General features: G+C 39.0%; 2 protein-coding genes and 1 long non-coding RNA gene across 12 annotated transcripts in view; 2 read left to right on the plus strand and 1 right to left on the minus strand.

The window, feature by feature from the left end:
- The window catches only part of LOC117819070, a 134,343-nt gene that overhangs the window by 34,735 nt on the left and 81,624 nt on the right, over positions 1–17,984 (plus strand). For 3 of the 7 annotated variants that reach the window (XR_004632433.1, XR_004632435.1, XR_004632434.1), the window contains exon 1: positions 17,385–17,806. The exons of 1 other annotated variant lie outside the window; for it this stretch is intronic. The gene's annotated coding sequence lies outside the window, so the exon portion shown is untranslated. Of the gene's footprint in view, positions 1–1,286; positions 1,420–2,102; positions 2,201–17,384; positions 17,807–17,984 lie in introns of those variants that run through there. 3 more of the 7 variants (XR_004632436.1, XR_004632432.1, XR_004632430.1) reach the window with 3 other exon arrangements.
- Positions 6,292–15,512, plus strand: LOC117819493 (GTPase IMAP family member 8-like). The gene is made up of 7 exons (XM_034692884.1): positions 6,292–6,583; positions 6,864–6,923; positions 7,087–7,707; positions 7,809–7,856; positions 10,605–11,783; positions 11,921–13,140; positions 15,327–15,512. Exons 1-7 carry the CDS (start codon positions 6,565–6,567, stop codon positions 15,510–15,512), a joined length of 3,333 nt encoding a protein of 1,110 aa, XP_034548775.1. The 5' UTR covers positions 6,292–6,564.
- On the minus strand, positions 16,053–17,815 carry LOC117819082. Of its 4 annotated transcripts, none has more exons than XR_004632445.1 (4): positions 17,684–17,815; positions 17,175–17,598; positions 16,309–16,482; positions 16,053–16,202 (listed from the first exon to the last, which is right to left on the minus strand). It is a non-coding gene; the product is annotated as an uncharacterized LOC117819082 (long non-coding RNA). The 4 variants fall into 4 exon arrangements; XR_004632443.1 differs by having other exon boundaries at positions 16,059–16,202; positions 17,175–17,408; positions 17,497–17,792; XR_004632442.1 differs by having other exon boundaries at positions 16,062–16,202; positions 17,175–17,787.

The following is a 17,984-nucleotide window of genomic DNA, read 5'->3' on the forward strand; positions in this document are numbered from 1 at the left end:
TAATGAAGTGTTTTTATTCCTCTCAAGTGCATAATGAAGTGTTTTTATTCCTCTCAAGTGCATAATGAAGTGTTTTTATTCCTCTCAAGTTCATATTTGGCTTGTGCATAATCTTAATAAAGAATGCAGATACTGGAATAACATGGTCTTTGTCAGAGATTTTTAACTGAACAATCTGGAACGAAAAAAAACAGGACTGTCTTTAACTGTAGTGAGGCCGACACACGAAGAAGAACAAATACATAAAATACAACTGTTTGATTATCTGCATGCCGTTTTGTACCACAGTTTTTCAGGGAAGAATAAGTAATTCATTGATATATTTCTTTACTGATGTATTCCACTTCATTGTGTTTGGATTTGGATGTCTGAGTTACACTCAAAGACAACAGGAGACTTATTTATGGCACAGTTTGTCAGATCTGCCACAGCACCCTTTGTTCTTTCTTTTTGTTAAAGACTAATTTTTGCCTTAATTTAAAAGGACAGCTTGAACAACACAGGTAGTGTGGGGAGAAAGTGGAGGGTGACATTCCCCAAATAAGGTTGGGATCGGGAACTGGTCCTACGTCCACTTCAACAAGGACAGAAGCCCCTGCTTTGATTTTTCTTTACCCCATGCATTTATCAAAATATTTGAGAAAAAGTGAGAAAAAGATTTGTTCTGTTTTCAAGTTATTCAGAAAAAAAGTGATATTACTCTAGAGTACTTTATTTATTTTTATTTCACTTTATCATTACTATTATTTTTCACCCATTAGAAACAGTCACTTAGTGAATTACTGACATTTACGAAAATACCAGCCTTCAACCGGTGACTGACATTTAAAATCTACAAAACACCTTTATGTTTTAAATTTAAAGAACATTCAGTGACTGTGCTGCCACCAGAGGGCGCTGTGTCTATTTGAAAAGGCTTATTCCCTGTTGAATGGAATTGAAACTTGTGAGATTCAGTCTGATTACTGCTTCTCACCTCAGTGTAAATGTACACCTTACTTCTGTCTCCCATTCCTCTTCTCATTGTTGATGTAGTTACTTTTAATGTTCTAGAAGATGATGATCTCAGGTTAAAGCTCAAGCTCACATGATCTTACAAGGTCCACATGTTTTACACTTCCATTAGTAGTTTTGAAACAACAGTATTTCTAATGCATAGAATTAAAGTTTTTAAATGTTTGCACTTTGTTTGGATATACCTATAAATGACTGATCTATAAAGCTCCACTGTACTTCATGTGTTTAATGCAGCTAACCTTCAAGCCTCCTGATATTATTTCTTAAAGGAATACTTCACACCTGTGTCCTGACTGACACCTCAAAGAAACACCTGCAGTCCCACAGCTGAGACTGAAAGTTCAGTCTAAGTCCTGAAAACTGCAGACAAGACAACTCATCTCATAGACCAACCACATGCAGGTGAATCATGGGGTTAAAGTAAGATCATGTGAAATCCATCAAAAACATGAATAATATGTGTTTATGTCTGATTCTGAAAGTTGTATTTAGTTTCCTGTCACTCTTTCATGAGAAGTCTTTTGACTCTCATTTAGGCAGAAAGGAATTTACAGGACACCATTTCAGGTGTCAGGAGAGGAGAAAGACAAAGATCTGATCTTATATGTTGAATAATGTGTAAATGAGCGACAGTGTTACATTCAGTGTTACATTACATTTACAATCAGAAACTAATTCTAATAATCTTTTAATGAGTCTAATCCCTGGCTGACATGATATCAACAAGATTCACATCGAGGGAATGAGACTTTGTGATTTAGTTTGTGTGGTCAGGGTCAGACAGAAGATCATTCAAGTTCCTCTCGCTGTCATACAAACTTTATGAACTGTCACCTTGTTACATGATGTGATGAAAACATGCAGATTTGAAGCTCTGATTGAAAGGGGAGATTGAATCTGGCCCTGTGTCTGTGTATCTGCTGCCCTCTGCTGGTTTCCTGTTATCATTGGTTACTGCTCAAACAGTCTGCAGTGTGCTCCAGCTGAAACAACATCTTGTTGTCTTTGAATCGTTTTCTTAACATGTGAGACAGAAAGAAGTGAACACTTTTAAAGTTTGATTTGTATGATGTTATATTTTACAGGGATCAATCAGAAACACCTCCAGCCCCACAGCTGAGACTGAGACTCCAGTCCCTGAAACTGTGATTGACAGGACATATATTTGACTGCAAAGGTAGCAACATCACCCTATGGTCGTCTCATGGACCAGCCACATGCAGGTACATCATGGAGTCTTGGCATGACCAGGCTGGTAAGACTCTTTCTTTACAGGGAAAGACTCCAGACCACCAAGAGGTAAGTACTGCAGTTAATCTCAATTCTCCAAACAGGTGAGTACAGGAAATGTTCCTTCTCCAAAGCAGGTGGTCTGTCAGGTAAGTCGCCTCACTGTCTTCTCTAAGAACAATCCCTCACAACTCAGTATTAGAACAGAAACCTCAGGGATTGAACATCCAGTCCTGCAACGTACTTCACCCATTAAAATATTTATGTAAGCATCTGCTCTGCAATAAAACACCCCAAACACAAGGACTCAAATAAAACCATCTTTATATACTCATGTAGGACAACTTGGCTTTGAAATCAGATTCATAATCTGCTGGATGGAAAAGAAACTTCAATAAATCCTTCATAGAAACAACATGTCTAAGTGAGAGGTTTAACCTATAACAAGTTGTTACTAAGATTTAGGTCATTATAAGTTTTGATGAAAAAAATAATCTTCATTTTTCTTACAATAGTAGTTAATGTGTGAGTGACTCATTATATCAAAGCTGACTCATTTGAGTGTTTTTCAGCCATCACTGCAAAATCAACATATTTTAAAACTGATTTTTATCATGCAGAATAAATGTCTTAAATGTTGTCAACCATCTTGGTTTTAATGAGAGCCTTTGTTACAGTATGAATGTGGCTGCAGGGATAAATTCACTTTATGTAACCGCGGTCATAACAGTGTATAAAATATGAGGAAATGCTCCACCCTTACATTTGATAGAACCTGTTAAACCACAGAGTCAAAGCCACAAAGTCAGAGTGGATCATCTTTAACCCCCACAGTGACACTCCAACATGTGAAGCTTTATAAATCTGTGTTTTTGTCAGACTTCATGCGGCTGCTGGGAGACTGTGTTTCCTTTTTTTGAGCTCATCCTGGAGCTGTCTGTTTTTAATCTCACTTTTACTACTGATCGTGTCTCAGCAAGAAATTCACCAGGTGAGTCAACTCGACCTAAAGTACAGAATAATAACCAAATCATGAAAGTAATGGTAGGTCTTGTTTTACTGATGGATAAGTGGAGCTTGATAAAAACTGCAGGATGTTTTTGGATTATTTAGATTTATAGAAAAATCTCCAAACATGGTCTTATTGCTGTCTTTATAAATTCACGGTTTATTCCCACTGTAACTCGGTGTTATGAAAAAATGGATCCATGTTGTTATAACAGTTCATGTTTAATCTGAGAACAGTTTCAAGCTGTAGCAGGTAATATGTGTCTGACAATGAAGTGAGCAGTCTCAACATGTTGAATTGAAAATATAAGGCTTTCATGAAAGACATGAAAAAAGTGTGTTTTGGTCTGACTGCAGGGGTCATGTCAGGTTTTACTGTTAACTTTCTACAATGAGCTGATACTCTGAGAAGTCTGTGATGAGCATTCAGGCAGAAAGGAATTTACAGGACGTTATATCAGGTGTCAGGAGAGGAGGAAGACAAAAGATCTGATCTTATATGTTGAATAATGTGTAAATGAGCAGCAGTGTTACATGTCAGAGACTCAACAGAAGTCATACATTATATATAGTTCCAAAGATTTGGGTGATTAATATTGAAATTATTTAAGTTTTGATGAAAAAAAATCTTCATTTTTCTTACAATAGTAGTTAATGTGTGAGTGACTCATTATATCAAAGCTGACTCATTTGAGTGTTTTTCAGCCATCACTGCAAAATCAACATATTTTAAAACTGATTTTTATCATGCAGAATAAATGTCTTAAATGTTGTCAGCCATCTTGGTTTTAATGAGAGCCTTTGTTACAGTATGAGTGTGGCTGCAGGGATAAATTCACTTTATGTAACCTCAGTCAAAACAGTGTATAAAATATGAGGAAACGCTCCACCCTTACATTTGATAGAACCTGTTAAACCACAGAGTCAAAGTCACAAAGTCAGAGTAGTCTCAACATGTTGAATTAAAAATATAAGGCTTTCATGAAAACTTCAAAAAAGTGTGTTTTGGTCTGACTGCAGGGGTCATGTCAGGTTTTACTGTTAACTTTCTACGTTTTTCTACAATGAGCTGATACTCTGAGAAGTCTGTGATGAGCATTCAGGCAGAAAGGAATTTACAGGACGTTATAACAGGTGTCAGGAGAGGAGGAAGTCCTTCGCCCTGATCTGACATGTTATGTAAGGGATCATTTAGGGTTAGCAGGTAGTTATGAGAAACAGAATCCTGACAGGGTGGACAAGATCCCAGCTGCCAACTTAAAATACAAACACGTTGTTAAAAACATTGATTAAAGGTAATTTTATTGATCCAAAATTATTTATGTTTACAGCTTTTTAAAAATAGTCTCAGTGATTCCTCGTCAGTGATCGTTTCATGGTGATGGATTCTTCTCTGCCTGTTGGATTGAACATGAACCTGTCCTCATTCAGCTCTCCTTCTTCTCTGAGCTCTGTGGTTCACACACCTTTAAAAATAAACTAATGTCTCAACTTTGAACCCTGCTGCTATCATCACCACCACTCATGGTTTAAGTTTCTTTGTAGAGATCACTAACCTGAAGTTTCTCACACCTGCTCCACTCCTTCATCATATTAATAGACAGGATCCAAGATGAAAATGTCCGTAGCCTGACGATTTAGCATGCTAACAGAAGCTAGCCACATTCTCTCACATGTAACACCACTACACATTAACATTTATTCTTACCCAGCTCTCTTACTGATCTTCAGGCTGTGTAAGATGCTGGATTCTGATTGGTCAAATCCCTTGACAACAGTTATTAACTTTAACTAACATGAGCAACACCAGAGAGAAACTAATCACACGTCATGTCAAATCAATCCACGGAAAAGAGTTCAGGAACATTTATCTTCTGCTTGTTGACACCATAGACCGTAAGGTGAGGTGAAGCCATTAGCTTCAGTTAGCATCAAAACTGAACTCACAAGACATGATTAATATCTGTCAACACCACTCTGTGATGAGAGTTACAACACTCACACTATATGGTGTAACAGTGTTTTGGTAAACATGACAAAGTCTCACTCTGTTTAAAACGAAAAATAACTCTTAATTCTTTATCATTTATTTAAGTTTAAACAATTTTAAATTTGGGTAAGATTGTGTTGAAAGTGCAAACTTAGTCTGACTTGAATCATGCAGAATAAGACTCTGATCTTAGAGGTAGGTTAAACTGCTGCACCAGATTCAGCCTGTATGGGAACTATACTGTTCAGAACTCTGAGTTTGGACCTGACAGCTGATGATTTCTTTATCTCCTTCAGTTTGATTTATACAACCTCCTACATTTTTGAAAGTATTGGCTTACAATTGCTGACCTTGGGTTTATATTATCTGACAACTCAAAAAAACATGGTTCACTTTGTTTAAATCGGGATGAAAGTCTTTTATTTTGGGGATAAAGTAGTCTGACATAGAGGTACATTAATCATATGGTAAATGTTAAACTTGAAAATGCTACTCTTCATCTCCCAATGTCTGCTTCAGAAAGGTCTTCATCAGTTAGAATAAAATAATAGAATAGTACTTTTTAGTGTTTTTCTGCAGTTTTTACACTGGAACCAGCACAACCCATTACTCATGTACCAACCCTGTAGAAGAAAACATTATCATGTGAATGATGCTGCTTTAAAACTTACAAGACAGTGAAATTCATGCATGAAGTTATTATTGAGATTAATTTACAAACTGAGCGCTGCCTCAGAAACAAAGTGAAGTGAACGCTAGCTTGATTAGCCTGATGTTATGAGCACTTTACCTGAGTGTTGTTTAAACTAATGTTCATTTTTGAACTAATCAACAAAATCTGAGACTGAGTCTACCTGGAGTCTTATTCATGTCAGCATTCTTGTTTGATGTTCGTTTGTACTTTGTATGAGTTGGCAAAATTGGACACAGATTGAAATTTATATAAAGAGGTACTTTGGATTAAATGTTCTGATCTTTTTTCTTTAATTACTTTTTTAAATAGAGAAACATGTTTATTCTGGTCAATAAAGTAATAGAATAAAAGGTAACAAAACAGTGATCATGATTCTGCCCCCTAAAAAATCCTATGATTTTGCCATGCCATTCATTTAATCATAGTACAGGATACATGAGAATAACACTTAAACAGACATGAGGTAACATTTGAACCAACATAAACACCAAAAAATACACTCATGTAAGGTTTGTTATCCTCAGTAACCAAACTGACCTCCACACTCATCTTTTTCTCTCATTCTCAAACCCTGCTGTTCTTTTCCAGTTGAATCAGTCTCTGATGTTTACAGCAGAGTGACGTCATGGCGACTGCAGCAGCAGGTGAGTCCAGTCAGACTTTAACAGGTAACACTCCTCTCTCTGTTTCCATATTATACAGACAACAGAGGAGCTTCTTACTCAGATGTTACAACAGGACAGAAACAGGAAACAGTCCTGGAACACCTAATGTCAATGAAACAGTTTAATCATGAGCTGACGTTTTCAGCTCTACATTTATCATTCTAAATACAGAGGTGTCTGATGTATGTTCATATCTTTACTAATAACTGTAATGAAAGTCTATGTTCACCGCTGATAACATTAATCTGTGTCCTTCCAGACACAGATGATCCATTTCCTCTGAGGAGCAGTCGCAGCATGGAACGGTTACCACCTCAGAGTGAGTCAAACTTCTATCCAGGTTTATTAGAATACCTGTGTTTATAGTTAATGTGAGAAACATTTTAAATAGATGATCATACTCTGAGAATTAAAAACCAGTGGATCCATAAATAAAAACAGTAAACAGTCGTTACTCTTTTTTCAATCCTTGTTTTTCACAGTGTCTGAGCTGAGGGTGGTTCTGCTGGGGAACAGCTGGTCTGAGAGGAGTTCAGTGGGGAACTTTATACTCAGAGAGACTGAGTTCAACACTGAGGAAGAACCAGACGACTGTTTGAAGGTCAGAAGACAGATAAAGGAGAAAGACATAGTTCTCATCAACACTCCAGATCTGCTGAGTCCCCACATCTCTGAAGACAGACTGACAGAACATGTGACAGACTGTGTGAGACTCTCTGATCCTGGACCTCATGTGTTCCTGCTGGTTCTACAACCTGAAGACTTCAGGGAGGAACACAAACTGAGACTCTGCAGTGTCCTTAAACTCTTCAGTGATCGATCATTTGATCATTCATTGATACTGATATCATCACCCAGAGAGCAGGGCTCCAAATATACTCAGTATTCTCCCCTCAAAGACATGATCAGAGAGTGTAGGTACAGATATGTGGAGCAGATGAACCTTGAACTTCCAGAGCTGTTGACACGTTTGGGTCAAATTGTGAAGGAGCACGATGGAGAGCATGTCAGCTGTGATGTGTTCATGGATCCCACTGATGAAACACAAACCACACAACAAGAGAAAACAAAGCCTGGCCTCCTACATGCTGTTACTTCTGCTGGTAAGAACGAGATGTTTCAAGTGTTAAAACGATTCTCACACAAATCATTATTGATGACATTAAAACACGAGGCTGAAAGTTTATGTGTCATCTCTTTACAGATCTGTGTGCCAGTGATGACAGGGTGAGACCTCCTCCTCCAGGAGAGAGTAAGTAAACTATCAAACATGAACATGTTATTATCACTGAGTGTCCTTCTGGTTAAAAAACAGCAAACCTGTAAACATGATACAAGTTAAAGAGAGCTGGCTGACAGAACATCAGCATGACTGAGTAACTGAGTTTGTTATCTAGTTTCTGAGGTTCAGTCAGAAGTTTGTTAAAGTTCTTCAGCCGTCATACACGTTATTTAAAGTCAATCAATCAATCAATCTTTATTTGTAAAGCGCCAAATCACAACAAACGTTATCTCAAGACGCTTTTACAAACAGAGCAGGTCTAGACCACTCTATGTCAAATTATGAACAGAGACCCAACTTCAAGACAGGGTAAGACTCAGTCTGACCCCACCTTAATCCATCATGAGCATTGCACATCGCAGTATTTAGCTAGTTACAGTGGTGAGGAAAAATTTCCTTTTAACAGGCAGAAACCTCCAGCAGGACCAGACTCATGTTAGACAGCCATCATGCCTCGACTGAGTTGGGTCTGGAAAGACAGATAGAGGGGAGTAAGAGAGAGAGGTGATAGTGATGAGACGAGTCGTAGAAGCTGTTGCCGCTGGAGTCCAGCACGTCCGTATCAGCTGGAGTCCAGATCGTCCGCAGCAGGAGGACGTCTACGGCAGCTCAGAGGAATCTACGAGACAAGGGAGCTCAGGGACTCCAGAAAGGTCTATGGTTAGTAACTTTAATGGGACAGGCAGAGTTAAAGTAAGTGATGGGGGGAAGGGGGTGAGCTAGGATCCCAGTGTGCCAGTTCCCCCGGCAGTCTAGGCCTATAGCAGCATGACAAAAGCTGGTCCAAGCCTGATCCAGCTCTAACTATAAGCTTTATCAAAAAGGAAAGTTTGAAGCCTACTCTTAAAAGTAGAGAGGGTGTCTGCCTCCCGGACCCTGACTGGTAGATGATTCCAAAGGGGAGGGGCCTGATAATTGAAGGTTCTACCTCCCATACTACTTTTAGAGATTTTAGGTACAACTAGCAAGCCTGCATGTTGGGAGTGTAGAGTTCTAGAGGGGTAATAGGGCACTATGAGCTCTTTAAGATACGAGGGTGCCTGATTTTTAAGGGCTTTGTAGGTCAGAAGAAGGATTTTAAATTCTATTCTACATTTTATTGGGAGCCAGTGTAGAGAAGCTAACACTGGAGAGATGTGCTCCCTCTTCCTAGTTCTAGTCAATACTCGAGCTGCAGCGTTTTGAACTAGCTGAAGAGTCTTTAGAGACTTATTGGGGCAGCCTGATAAGAGGGAGTTACAGTAATCTAACCTGGAGGTAACAAATGCATGGACTAGTTTTTCTGCGTTGCTCTGAGATAGGAAGTGTCTAATTTTAGAAATATTGCGCAAGTGAAAATAGGCTGACCTTGAGATTTGCTGAATTTGAGAGTTGAAGGATAAATCTTGATCAAATAGGACTCCTAGATTCCTAGCAGAGGTGCTGGATGCCAGACTAATGCCGTCTAAGGTACTTATATTATTAGAAAAAGTCTCTCTGAGGTGTTTGGGGCCAATAACAATCACTTCAGTTTTTCCTGAGTTTAGCAGTAAGACATTTCTGGTCATCCATGTCTTTATGTCTTTAAGACAAGCTACTAATTTAGATAACTGATTGGTTTCTTCTGGCTTCACTGATAGATAGAGCTGAGTGTCATCAGCATAACAATGAAAATTAATAGAGTGCTTCCTCATGATGTTACCTAGAGGAAGCATATATAAGGTGAAAAGAATTGGTCCTAGCACTGATCCTTGTGGAACTCCCTGACTAACCCTGGTCTGCACTGAGGACTTTTCATTAACGTGAACAAATTGAGATCGATCTGTTAGGTACGATTTAAACCAAGCTAAAGCAGTCCCTGTAATGACAATTAGTTGCTCTAATCTCTGTAACAGGATTTGATGGTCAATCGTATCGAATGCAGCTCTAAGATCTAATAAAACAAGTACAGAAAGAAGACCACTGTCTGAGGCCATTAGTAGATCATTGGTTACTTTTAACAGTCTCTGTGCTATGGTGGGCTCTAAACCCCGACTGAAAGTCCTCAAACAAACTGTTGCTCTTAAGAAAGTCCCAGAGCTAAAGTGACACCACTTTCTCCAGGATTTTAGAGATAAAGGGGAGGTTAGATATCGGTCTATAGTTAGATAAGGAGCCTGAATCAAGAGTGGGCTTTTTAAGGAGAGGTTTAATTACAGCTTCTTTAAATGATTGAGGTACATAGCCTGTCAGTAAAGACATATTAATCATACTTAGTAAGGAACTGCTAACTAGTGGAATTACTTCTTTTAGCAGCTTAGTTGGGATTGGGTCTAAAAGACAGGTTGATGGTTTAGCTGAAGAAACTGTTGAAACCAGTTCTGGAAGGTCAATGGGTGAAAAACAGTCTAGGTATACATCTGGCTTTAACGCTGTTTCAATGATCCCGCTGTTGGTAAAGGGTCCTACACTAGTTAAATGTAAGACACTGACACTGAAACTCTGTTCTCAGGCTCCCTACAAATAGCAGATCCACAACGCAAAGACAACTTCAGAAAACACAGGACATGAGAAATAAATCAAGCTAAAGTCAAAGATATACAAATGTAGAAATGAAACATGCAGTTAGTGTAAAGACAGTGAGATAATCAGTGAACAGTGTTGCAGAGGTAATCCTGAATCTTTCTCTGTTTTTCTCTTGTTTGTTTGTTTGTTTGTTTGTTTGTTTGTTTGTTTGTTTGTTTGTTTGTTATGTTACAGTCAGAATTCTGATGCTGGGTAAAAAGGATGACATGAAAACAAAGCTTAGTGACTTCATCACTCAAAAAGAACAACCCTGGAAACACTCTTTACCAAAACCATTTGCAGTCAAACAAAAGGTGGAGACTGCAGAGTGGAGAGGAAAGCCTCTAAAAGTAGTAAAAACTCCAGATGTTTTCAGTCTGTCTGTGGAGAAGCTCAGAGGAGAGATGAGGAACGCTGTGAGTCTTTGTCCTCCAGGACCAAATGTTCTGCTGCTGTTAGTGAAACCTTCTGATTTCACTGAAGAGAACAGACAAACACTGAAGTTCATCCTCAGTCTGTTTGGTCAAGATGCTTTTAAACACTCAGTGATCATCAGCACACATGAGGACGGTCAAACAGACGACTCTTATAGACGTCTACTTAAAGACTGTGGAGACAGACACTACAGGATGACTGACAACGACATCCACTCATTAATGACACAGATTGAGAGCCTTGTGTGTGAGAACAAAGGAGACTTCCTCACCCTCACTGAAGAGTTGATCACTCTGAAGTCTGAACACATGAAACCAGCTTTAAACCTGGTCCTGTGTGGGAGGAGAGGAGCAGGGAAGACTTCAGCAGCAAAGGCCATTTTAGGTCAGACAGGTCTTCATTCAGCCTCCAGCTCATCAGAGTGTGTTAAACATCAGGGAGAGGTGTGTGGACGTTGGGTTTCCCTGGTGGAGCTTCCTGCTCTGTGTGGAAAACCTCTGGAGACAGTGATGAAGGAATCACTCAGGTGTGTCTCCCTCTGTGATCCTGAAGGTGTCCATGCCTTCATCCTGGTCCTACCTGTGGGTCTTCTCACTGATGAAGACAAGGGAGAGTTAAAGATGATCCAGGACACCTTCAGCTCTCGAGTCAATGCCTTCACCATGATCCTGTTCACTGTAGAGTCAGATCCTACAGCTCCAGCTGTTGTTAACTTCATCAGAAAGACCAAAGATGTCCAGGAGTTTGTTCAGAGCTGTGGAGGAAGATCTTTTGTTCTCAACATCAAGGACCAGCAGCAGATCCCAGAGCTGTTGGAAATGGTGAACAATTTGCAAAAAAATGAAGACAAACCAAGTAGCTACACAACAGAAATGTATGCACATGCCCAAATGGAAAACATCAGCAGACTACATGCTAAGCTTGAAGAGCCGGTTACTAGTAAGTACAACAAAATTTTACTTTTTTAAATATGCGTCATTGTTTTTTTTTTATAAACAGCCTGTTTAAGACAATGCATCACAGCTTTCGCTGTTGTGCCTCCATTAAAACTAAGCCTTGGCCCTCTTATTTCACAGGTGATGATGAGAAGCAGAGCTCAGAGGGTCTCAGGATTGTGCTGATCGGAAGGACCGGCTCTGGGAAGAGTTCTTCAGGAAACACCATTCTAGGAAGAAACGAGTTTGAAGCTGAATTCAGACAAACATCAGTCACCAAAGACTGTCAGAAAGGAGAAGGTGAAGTGAACAGTCGTCCTGTCACTGTGGTCGACACTCCTGGTCTGTTTGACACGACTCTGTCTCATGAAGAGGTTCATGAAGAGATGATAAAATGCATCAGTCTTCTGGCTCCAGGTCCACATGTCTTCCTGTTGGTGATACAAATCGGAAGATTCACACCTGAGGAGAAGGAGACATTAAAACTGATCAAAGAAGGCTTTGGGAAGGATGCTGAGAAGTTCACCATCATTCTTTTAACTGGAGGAGATAAACTGCAGCATGACAACATGTCCATAGAAGAATATACTAAAGAGGGATGTGATGATTCCTTCATGAAACTGATCTCTGACTGTGGAGGAAGATACCACGTGTTCAATAACAATGATGAACAAAACAGAACTCAGGTCAGTGAGCTGATGGCAAAGATCGACACAATGGTGAAGACAAATGGAGGAAGCTGCTACACCAATGAGATGCTGCAAGAAGCTGAAGCTGCAATAAAGAAAGAAATGGAGAGACTCTTAAAAGAGAAAGAAGAGGAGATGAAGAGAGAGAGGGAGGAACTTCAAAGAAAACATGAAGAAGAAATGAAAGAAATGGAGGAAAGAATGAAAAAACAAGAAGAAGACATGAAGAAAGAGAGAGAAAAGAGAGAAAAAGAACTACAAGAAAAGGAGGAAATCATACAAAAGGAACAAGAGGACAGACAGAAAGAAAAGGAGATGAGAGAAGAAGAAGACAGGAAGAGAAAAGAACAGGAAGAAGTTCAACGACTGGAGTGGAAAAATAAAGTTACAGCTTTGGAGAAAAAGATAAAGTTAGAGTCAGAGGAAAAAGAAAATATTTACAGAAAGCTGGAGGAGAGCAGAGAAAAGATGAGAGAAGAAAGAGAGAGTCAGGACAAACAACAAAAGGAGTGGTGGGAAAAACGAAATCAAGAAGAGGAACAGAGACGACAGGAGGAAAGAACAAGACTCAGAAAACTTCAAGAAGAGTTTGAACAGGAAAGAGAAAATTATGAAAAGAAAAGAAAAGAAGAGGATCAGAGAAGACAGGAAGAAGAAGAGAAGCTAAAGAATAAACATAGAGAAGAAATTAAAAAGGAGAGAAAACAGAAAGAAAAAGAACTAAAAGAAAAGGAGGAAATCATAAAGAAGGAACAAGAGGACAGAAGGAAAGAAAAACAAATGAGAGAAGAAGAAGACAGGAAGAGAAAAGAACAGGAAGAACTTCAAAAACAGGAGTGGGACCAGAAACTTAAAGCTTTGGAGAGAAAGAGAAAGTTAGAATCAGATGAAAAAGAAACTATTGACAGAAAGCTGGAGGAGAGCAGAGAAAAGATGAGAGAAGAAAGAGAGAGCTGGGAGAAACAACAAAAAGAGGGGTGGGAAAAACGAAATGAAGAAGAGGATAAGCTAAAGAATAAACATAGGGAAGAAATTAAAAAGGAGAGAAAACAGAAAGAAAAAGAACTAAAAGAAAAGGAGGAAATCATTCAGAAGGAACAAGAGGACAGAAGGAAAGAAAAGGAAATGAGAGAAGAAGAAGACAGGAAGAGAAAAGAACAGGAAGAACTTCAAAGACTGAAGTGGGAACAGAAACTTGAAGCTTTAGAGAAAAAGATAAAGTCAGAATCAGAGGAAAAAGAAAATATTTACAGAAAGCTGGAGGAGAGCAGAGAAAAGATGAGAGAAAAAAGAGAGAGCTGGGAGAAACAACAAAAAGAGGGGTGGGAAAAACGAAATAAAGAAGAGGAACAGAGACGACAGGAGGAACAAACAAGACTCAGAAAACTTCAAGAAGAGTTTGAACAGGAAAGAGAAAATTATGAAAAGAAAAGAAAGGAAGAGGATCAGAAAAGACAGGAAGAAGAGAAGCTAAAGAATAAACATAAAGAAAAAATTGAAAAAGAGAGAAAACAGAAAGAAAAAGAACTAAAAGAAAAGGAGGAAATCATTCAGAAGGAACAAGAGGACAGAAGGAAAGAAAAGGAAATGAGAGAAGAAGAAGACAGGAAGAGAAAAGAACAGGAAGAACTTCAAAAACAGGAGTGGAAACAAAAACTTGAAGCTTTGGAGAGAAAGATAAAGTTAGAATCAGAGGAAAAAGAAAACATTAACAGAAAGCTGGAGGAGAGCAGAGAAAAGATGAGAGAAGAAAGAGAGAGCTTAGAGAAACAACAAAATGAGTGGTGGAAAAAACGAAATGAAGAAGAGGAACAGAGACGACAGGAGGAACAAACAAGACTCAAAAAACTTGAAGAAGAGTTTGAACAGGAAAGAGAAAATTATGAAAAGAAAAGAAAAGAAGAGGATCAGAGAAGACAGGAAGAAGAGAGGCTAAAGAATAAACATAGAGAAGAAATTAAAAAGGAGAGAAAACAGAAAGAAAAAGAACTAAAAGCAAAGGAGGAAATCATTCAGAAGGAACAAGAGGACAGAAGGAAAGAAAAGGAAATGAGAGAAGAAGAAGACAGGAAGAGAAAAGAACAGGAAGAAGTTCAACGACTGAAGTGGGAACAGAAACTTGAAGCTTTGGAGGAAAAGATAAAGTCAGAATCAGAGGAAAAAGAAAACATTAACAGACAGCTGGAGGAGAGCAGAGAAAAGATGAGAGAAGAAAGAGAGAGCTGGGAGAAACAACAAAAAGAGGGGTGGGAAAAACGAAATCAAGAAGAGGAACAGAGACGACAGGAGGAACAAACAAGACTCCGAAAACTTCAAGAAGAGTTTGAACAGGAAAGAGAAAATTATGAAAATAAAAGAAAGGAAGAGGATTGGAAAAGACAAGAACGAGAGGGAAAAGAAAAGAAAGCCACTGAAGTGAAGTATAAGACAGAAATTGAGAATCTGACAAAGAAGCATGAAGATGAAGCCAGAAAGAAAGCTGAAGAGTTCAATGAGTTCAAAGGGAAACACAGTGAAGAATTGAAGAAACATCGAGCTGCACTCTATAACACTGTGAAATGTGTCACCAAGAAGAAACAAAATTTGCAAAAAATCAACAACTTACTGGAAAAACATGAGAAACAAATGAAGAAGGAAACTGAGGAGGGAAGGGAGAAACTCCTAGACTCTCATGAAAGAGAAATAACTGCTCTGTTGAAGGAGCTCATGGCTGAAGAGGACTCATCATTGTGTATGATTCTATAAGGTGTCATTTATGTAGGAGTCATTCTGACAAAGCAGTCATAGACAGGATTTCTCTTTCTATCACCATAAAAACCTAGATGACAACTTAACTACTCATGGTTGTGGCCCCCAAGCCACTGCTCAGGACGGTTGGAGATCTCCTCCTCTATGTGGATGGCTGTTCCATCTCCCCATCTCCTGAAGTCCGCAACCTGGGTGTCATTCTTGACTCCACCCTCTCCTTCCAGTCACACATCAAATCTGTCACCAAGTCTGCTTTCTACCGCCTCAAAAACATCTCCTCATCCATGCAATCATAACCTCCTGGCTGGATTACTGCAATGGAGTCCTGTTCGGGGTACCAAGCAATGCCCCGGACAGGCTCCAATCCGTGCAGAACTCAGCTGTCCGGGTTCTCACGCACACCAAGCCCTGGCAGCACATCACCCCCACTCTTATGCGCCTCCACTTCCTCCCTGTAAAGTACTGCATCTCCTATAAACTCCTCCTCCTCACTTACACATCCCTGCATGCCCTCACCCCCCCAATACCTTGCTGACCTCCTCCACCAACACACTCCATCCCGGAACCTACGGGCTTCGGACCTGGAGACAGAACCTTTAGTGTGGCAGCCCCTACTCTGTGGAACTCTCTGCCTCATGACATCTGCAGCGCCCCAACCCTCTACAGTTTTAAAAAAGCTGTCAAAACGCACCTTTTCCTCAAGAAATATCAGTTATTATTATTATTATTATTATTATTATTATTATTATTATTATTATTATTATTATTATTGATGTCTGCAACATCTGCATCATAAAAATCAAAGTAAATAGTTATAAAATCATGAATATGATTTAAAGAGTTCTTCAGACGAGGCTACATGATGTTTTATATTTAATGTTTTTCATGATAAGTAACAATGAATGATTTCAAACTGATTCCATTTACTTGAGACATAATTCAGAGGGATCTTCAGTTGTATGCTCTTTGTTTGATCCATGGTTTCTCTGTCAAGAATCACAAAAACATGAATAAAATATTTCCTTGTAGCTCAGTGTGGACTGATTTTAATATTAAATATGTAACACATTGATAAAACTGAACAGAGCTCACTGATGATCTTAAATTGATCTTGACTGCTCGTGTGTGCATGGCTGAGCCCAGCAGAGGGAGCTCCAGAGCAGTACAGGTCTATCTGAAGTCTATCTGGATGGTGGGTTTCCTGGTCCAGATTGGGATTATGCCACAGGTTGTGTTGAAGATGGAGGAACCAGAACACAAGGGAGGCTTTAAAATACCAGAAAGAGAGAGAGGAAATTATAAGTCACTATACGTCTCATTTATCACTATCAGGCTGTTTTTCCATCTCTTGCTGACATCATCAGTAAGTGTGATCAGGCCATGTTCTCTGACGCACTACAACAAATGTTTGTTTCTGATTCACAAGTATGTGTTCAGGTTTTATACAGGGACTTCAGATCATTTTTCAACTGTTTGAACATTTTCAAGGTAGCTATGAGGCGTCAACATGTTTCTGAAGGTTAAAGCACGGACCACATGGGTTCTGGATTATTCATTATTTTATCTGGAGTTCCCAACAAATGTTCTTCTTTACTGTCAGACCAAAATTAACATGAAGTAAAAAGTTTATTCCACTACAATTTGATAATTTCTATCCACTCATTTTTAATTAAATGATAAATGTAAATTATTATAGTGACTGGTGCTTTGATTTAAATTCCAACAAGGTTAGAATTGCATAATTTTGATGTTAATTTGACCCCAGAGTAGTTTCATGTAACAACTCCCTGTTTAATACAAGTATTACTATAATTTGTATTTGTCTTAGTTAATGTTAAATCACAGCTATACAGTACTGTGTAATATATCACAGTGTACAAGTTGAATGTGTAACAGAATTGAGTTGTTTAATATCTTTCCAGGATTGACAGAACAAACACTAAAAGAACAACTATCACCTCTCTGTAGTCCGTTTGCAGTCCCTTTCCTCTGGTCCTTTATGATCCAGTTTAATTGTGTTTTCATTCATCTCTGCTCACTCTGTTCTGATATCACTTTATTATTTCACCCTTGACCTCTGACCCTTCATGGACGGATCCATCTGAAGAGGAGAGGGGGGGTAAGGACGGTCGGTGCCACTCCACCTGCCTCACAGAGTTGGTATTGTTTTGATGATGTTGTAATGGTTTTACCTTTAATAAGATAAAGAGTTAAAAACAAGCTGTAAACTGTCAGAAGGCCGTTTTTATAATGGATGTCTTTCTAACCCCCCCTCCCTACGTTGCTTTGGAGGCTAACGGGCTGAAGCTGACCCGCTCCATGGACCGGTCCGTTTGAAACCTGCCGACCGTTGATTAGCAGAATGCTAACGGCCTCGTTAGTCTGCCGTTCAACAACAGAAGATGGCTTTTAAAGTGATTTTTAATGAGAACTTCAGAAAGAAACAGAAAATCAAGTTTAAACTAACTTTGACTTGGTAAGTTAACTACTTTGGACGGCAGAGACTGAAGCGACGTGAGTCATGGAAACAATCAAGCTAGGTCCGTGACGTCAAACAATCTGTGATCTGCTGCTTGAGAAATGACCAGAGGTGGGTAGAGTCAACCGAAACAGTCCTCAAGTAAAAGTTACTTTACAATGATGTTACTCAAGTAGAAGTAACAGTACTCGTAGAAATAAGTACTTGAGTAAGAGTAAATAAGGACCTAAAAAACAACAACTACTCAAGTAGTGAGTAACTTGTGAGTAGTGTCATATATCAAATTGTA

This window comes from Notolabrus celidotus, chromosome 9 (genome assembly GCF_009762535.1).
Source record: "Notolabrus celidotus isolate fNotCel1 chromosome 9, fNotCel1.pri, whole genome shotgun sequence".
Lineage (NCBI taxonomy): Eukaryota > Metazoa > Chordata > Actinopteri > Labriformes > Labridae > Notolabrus > Notolabrus celidotus.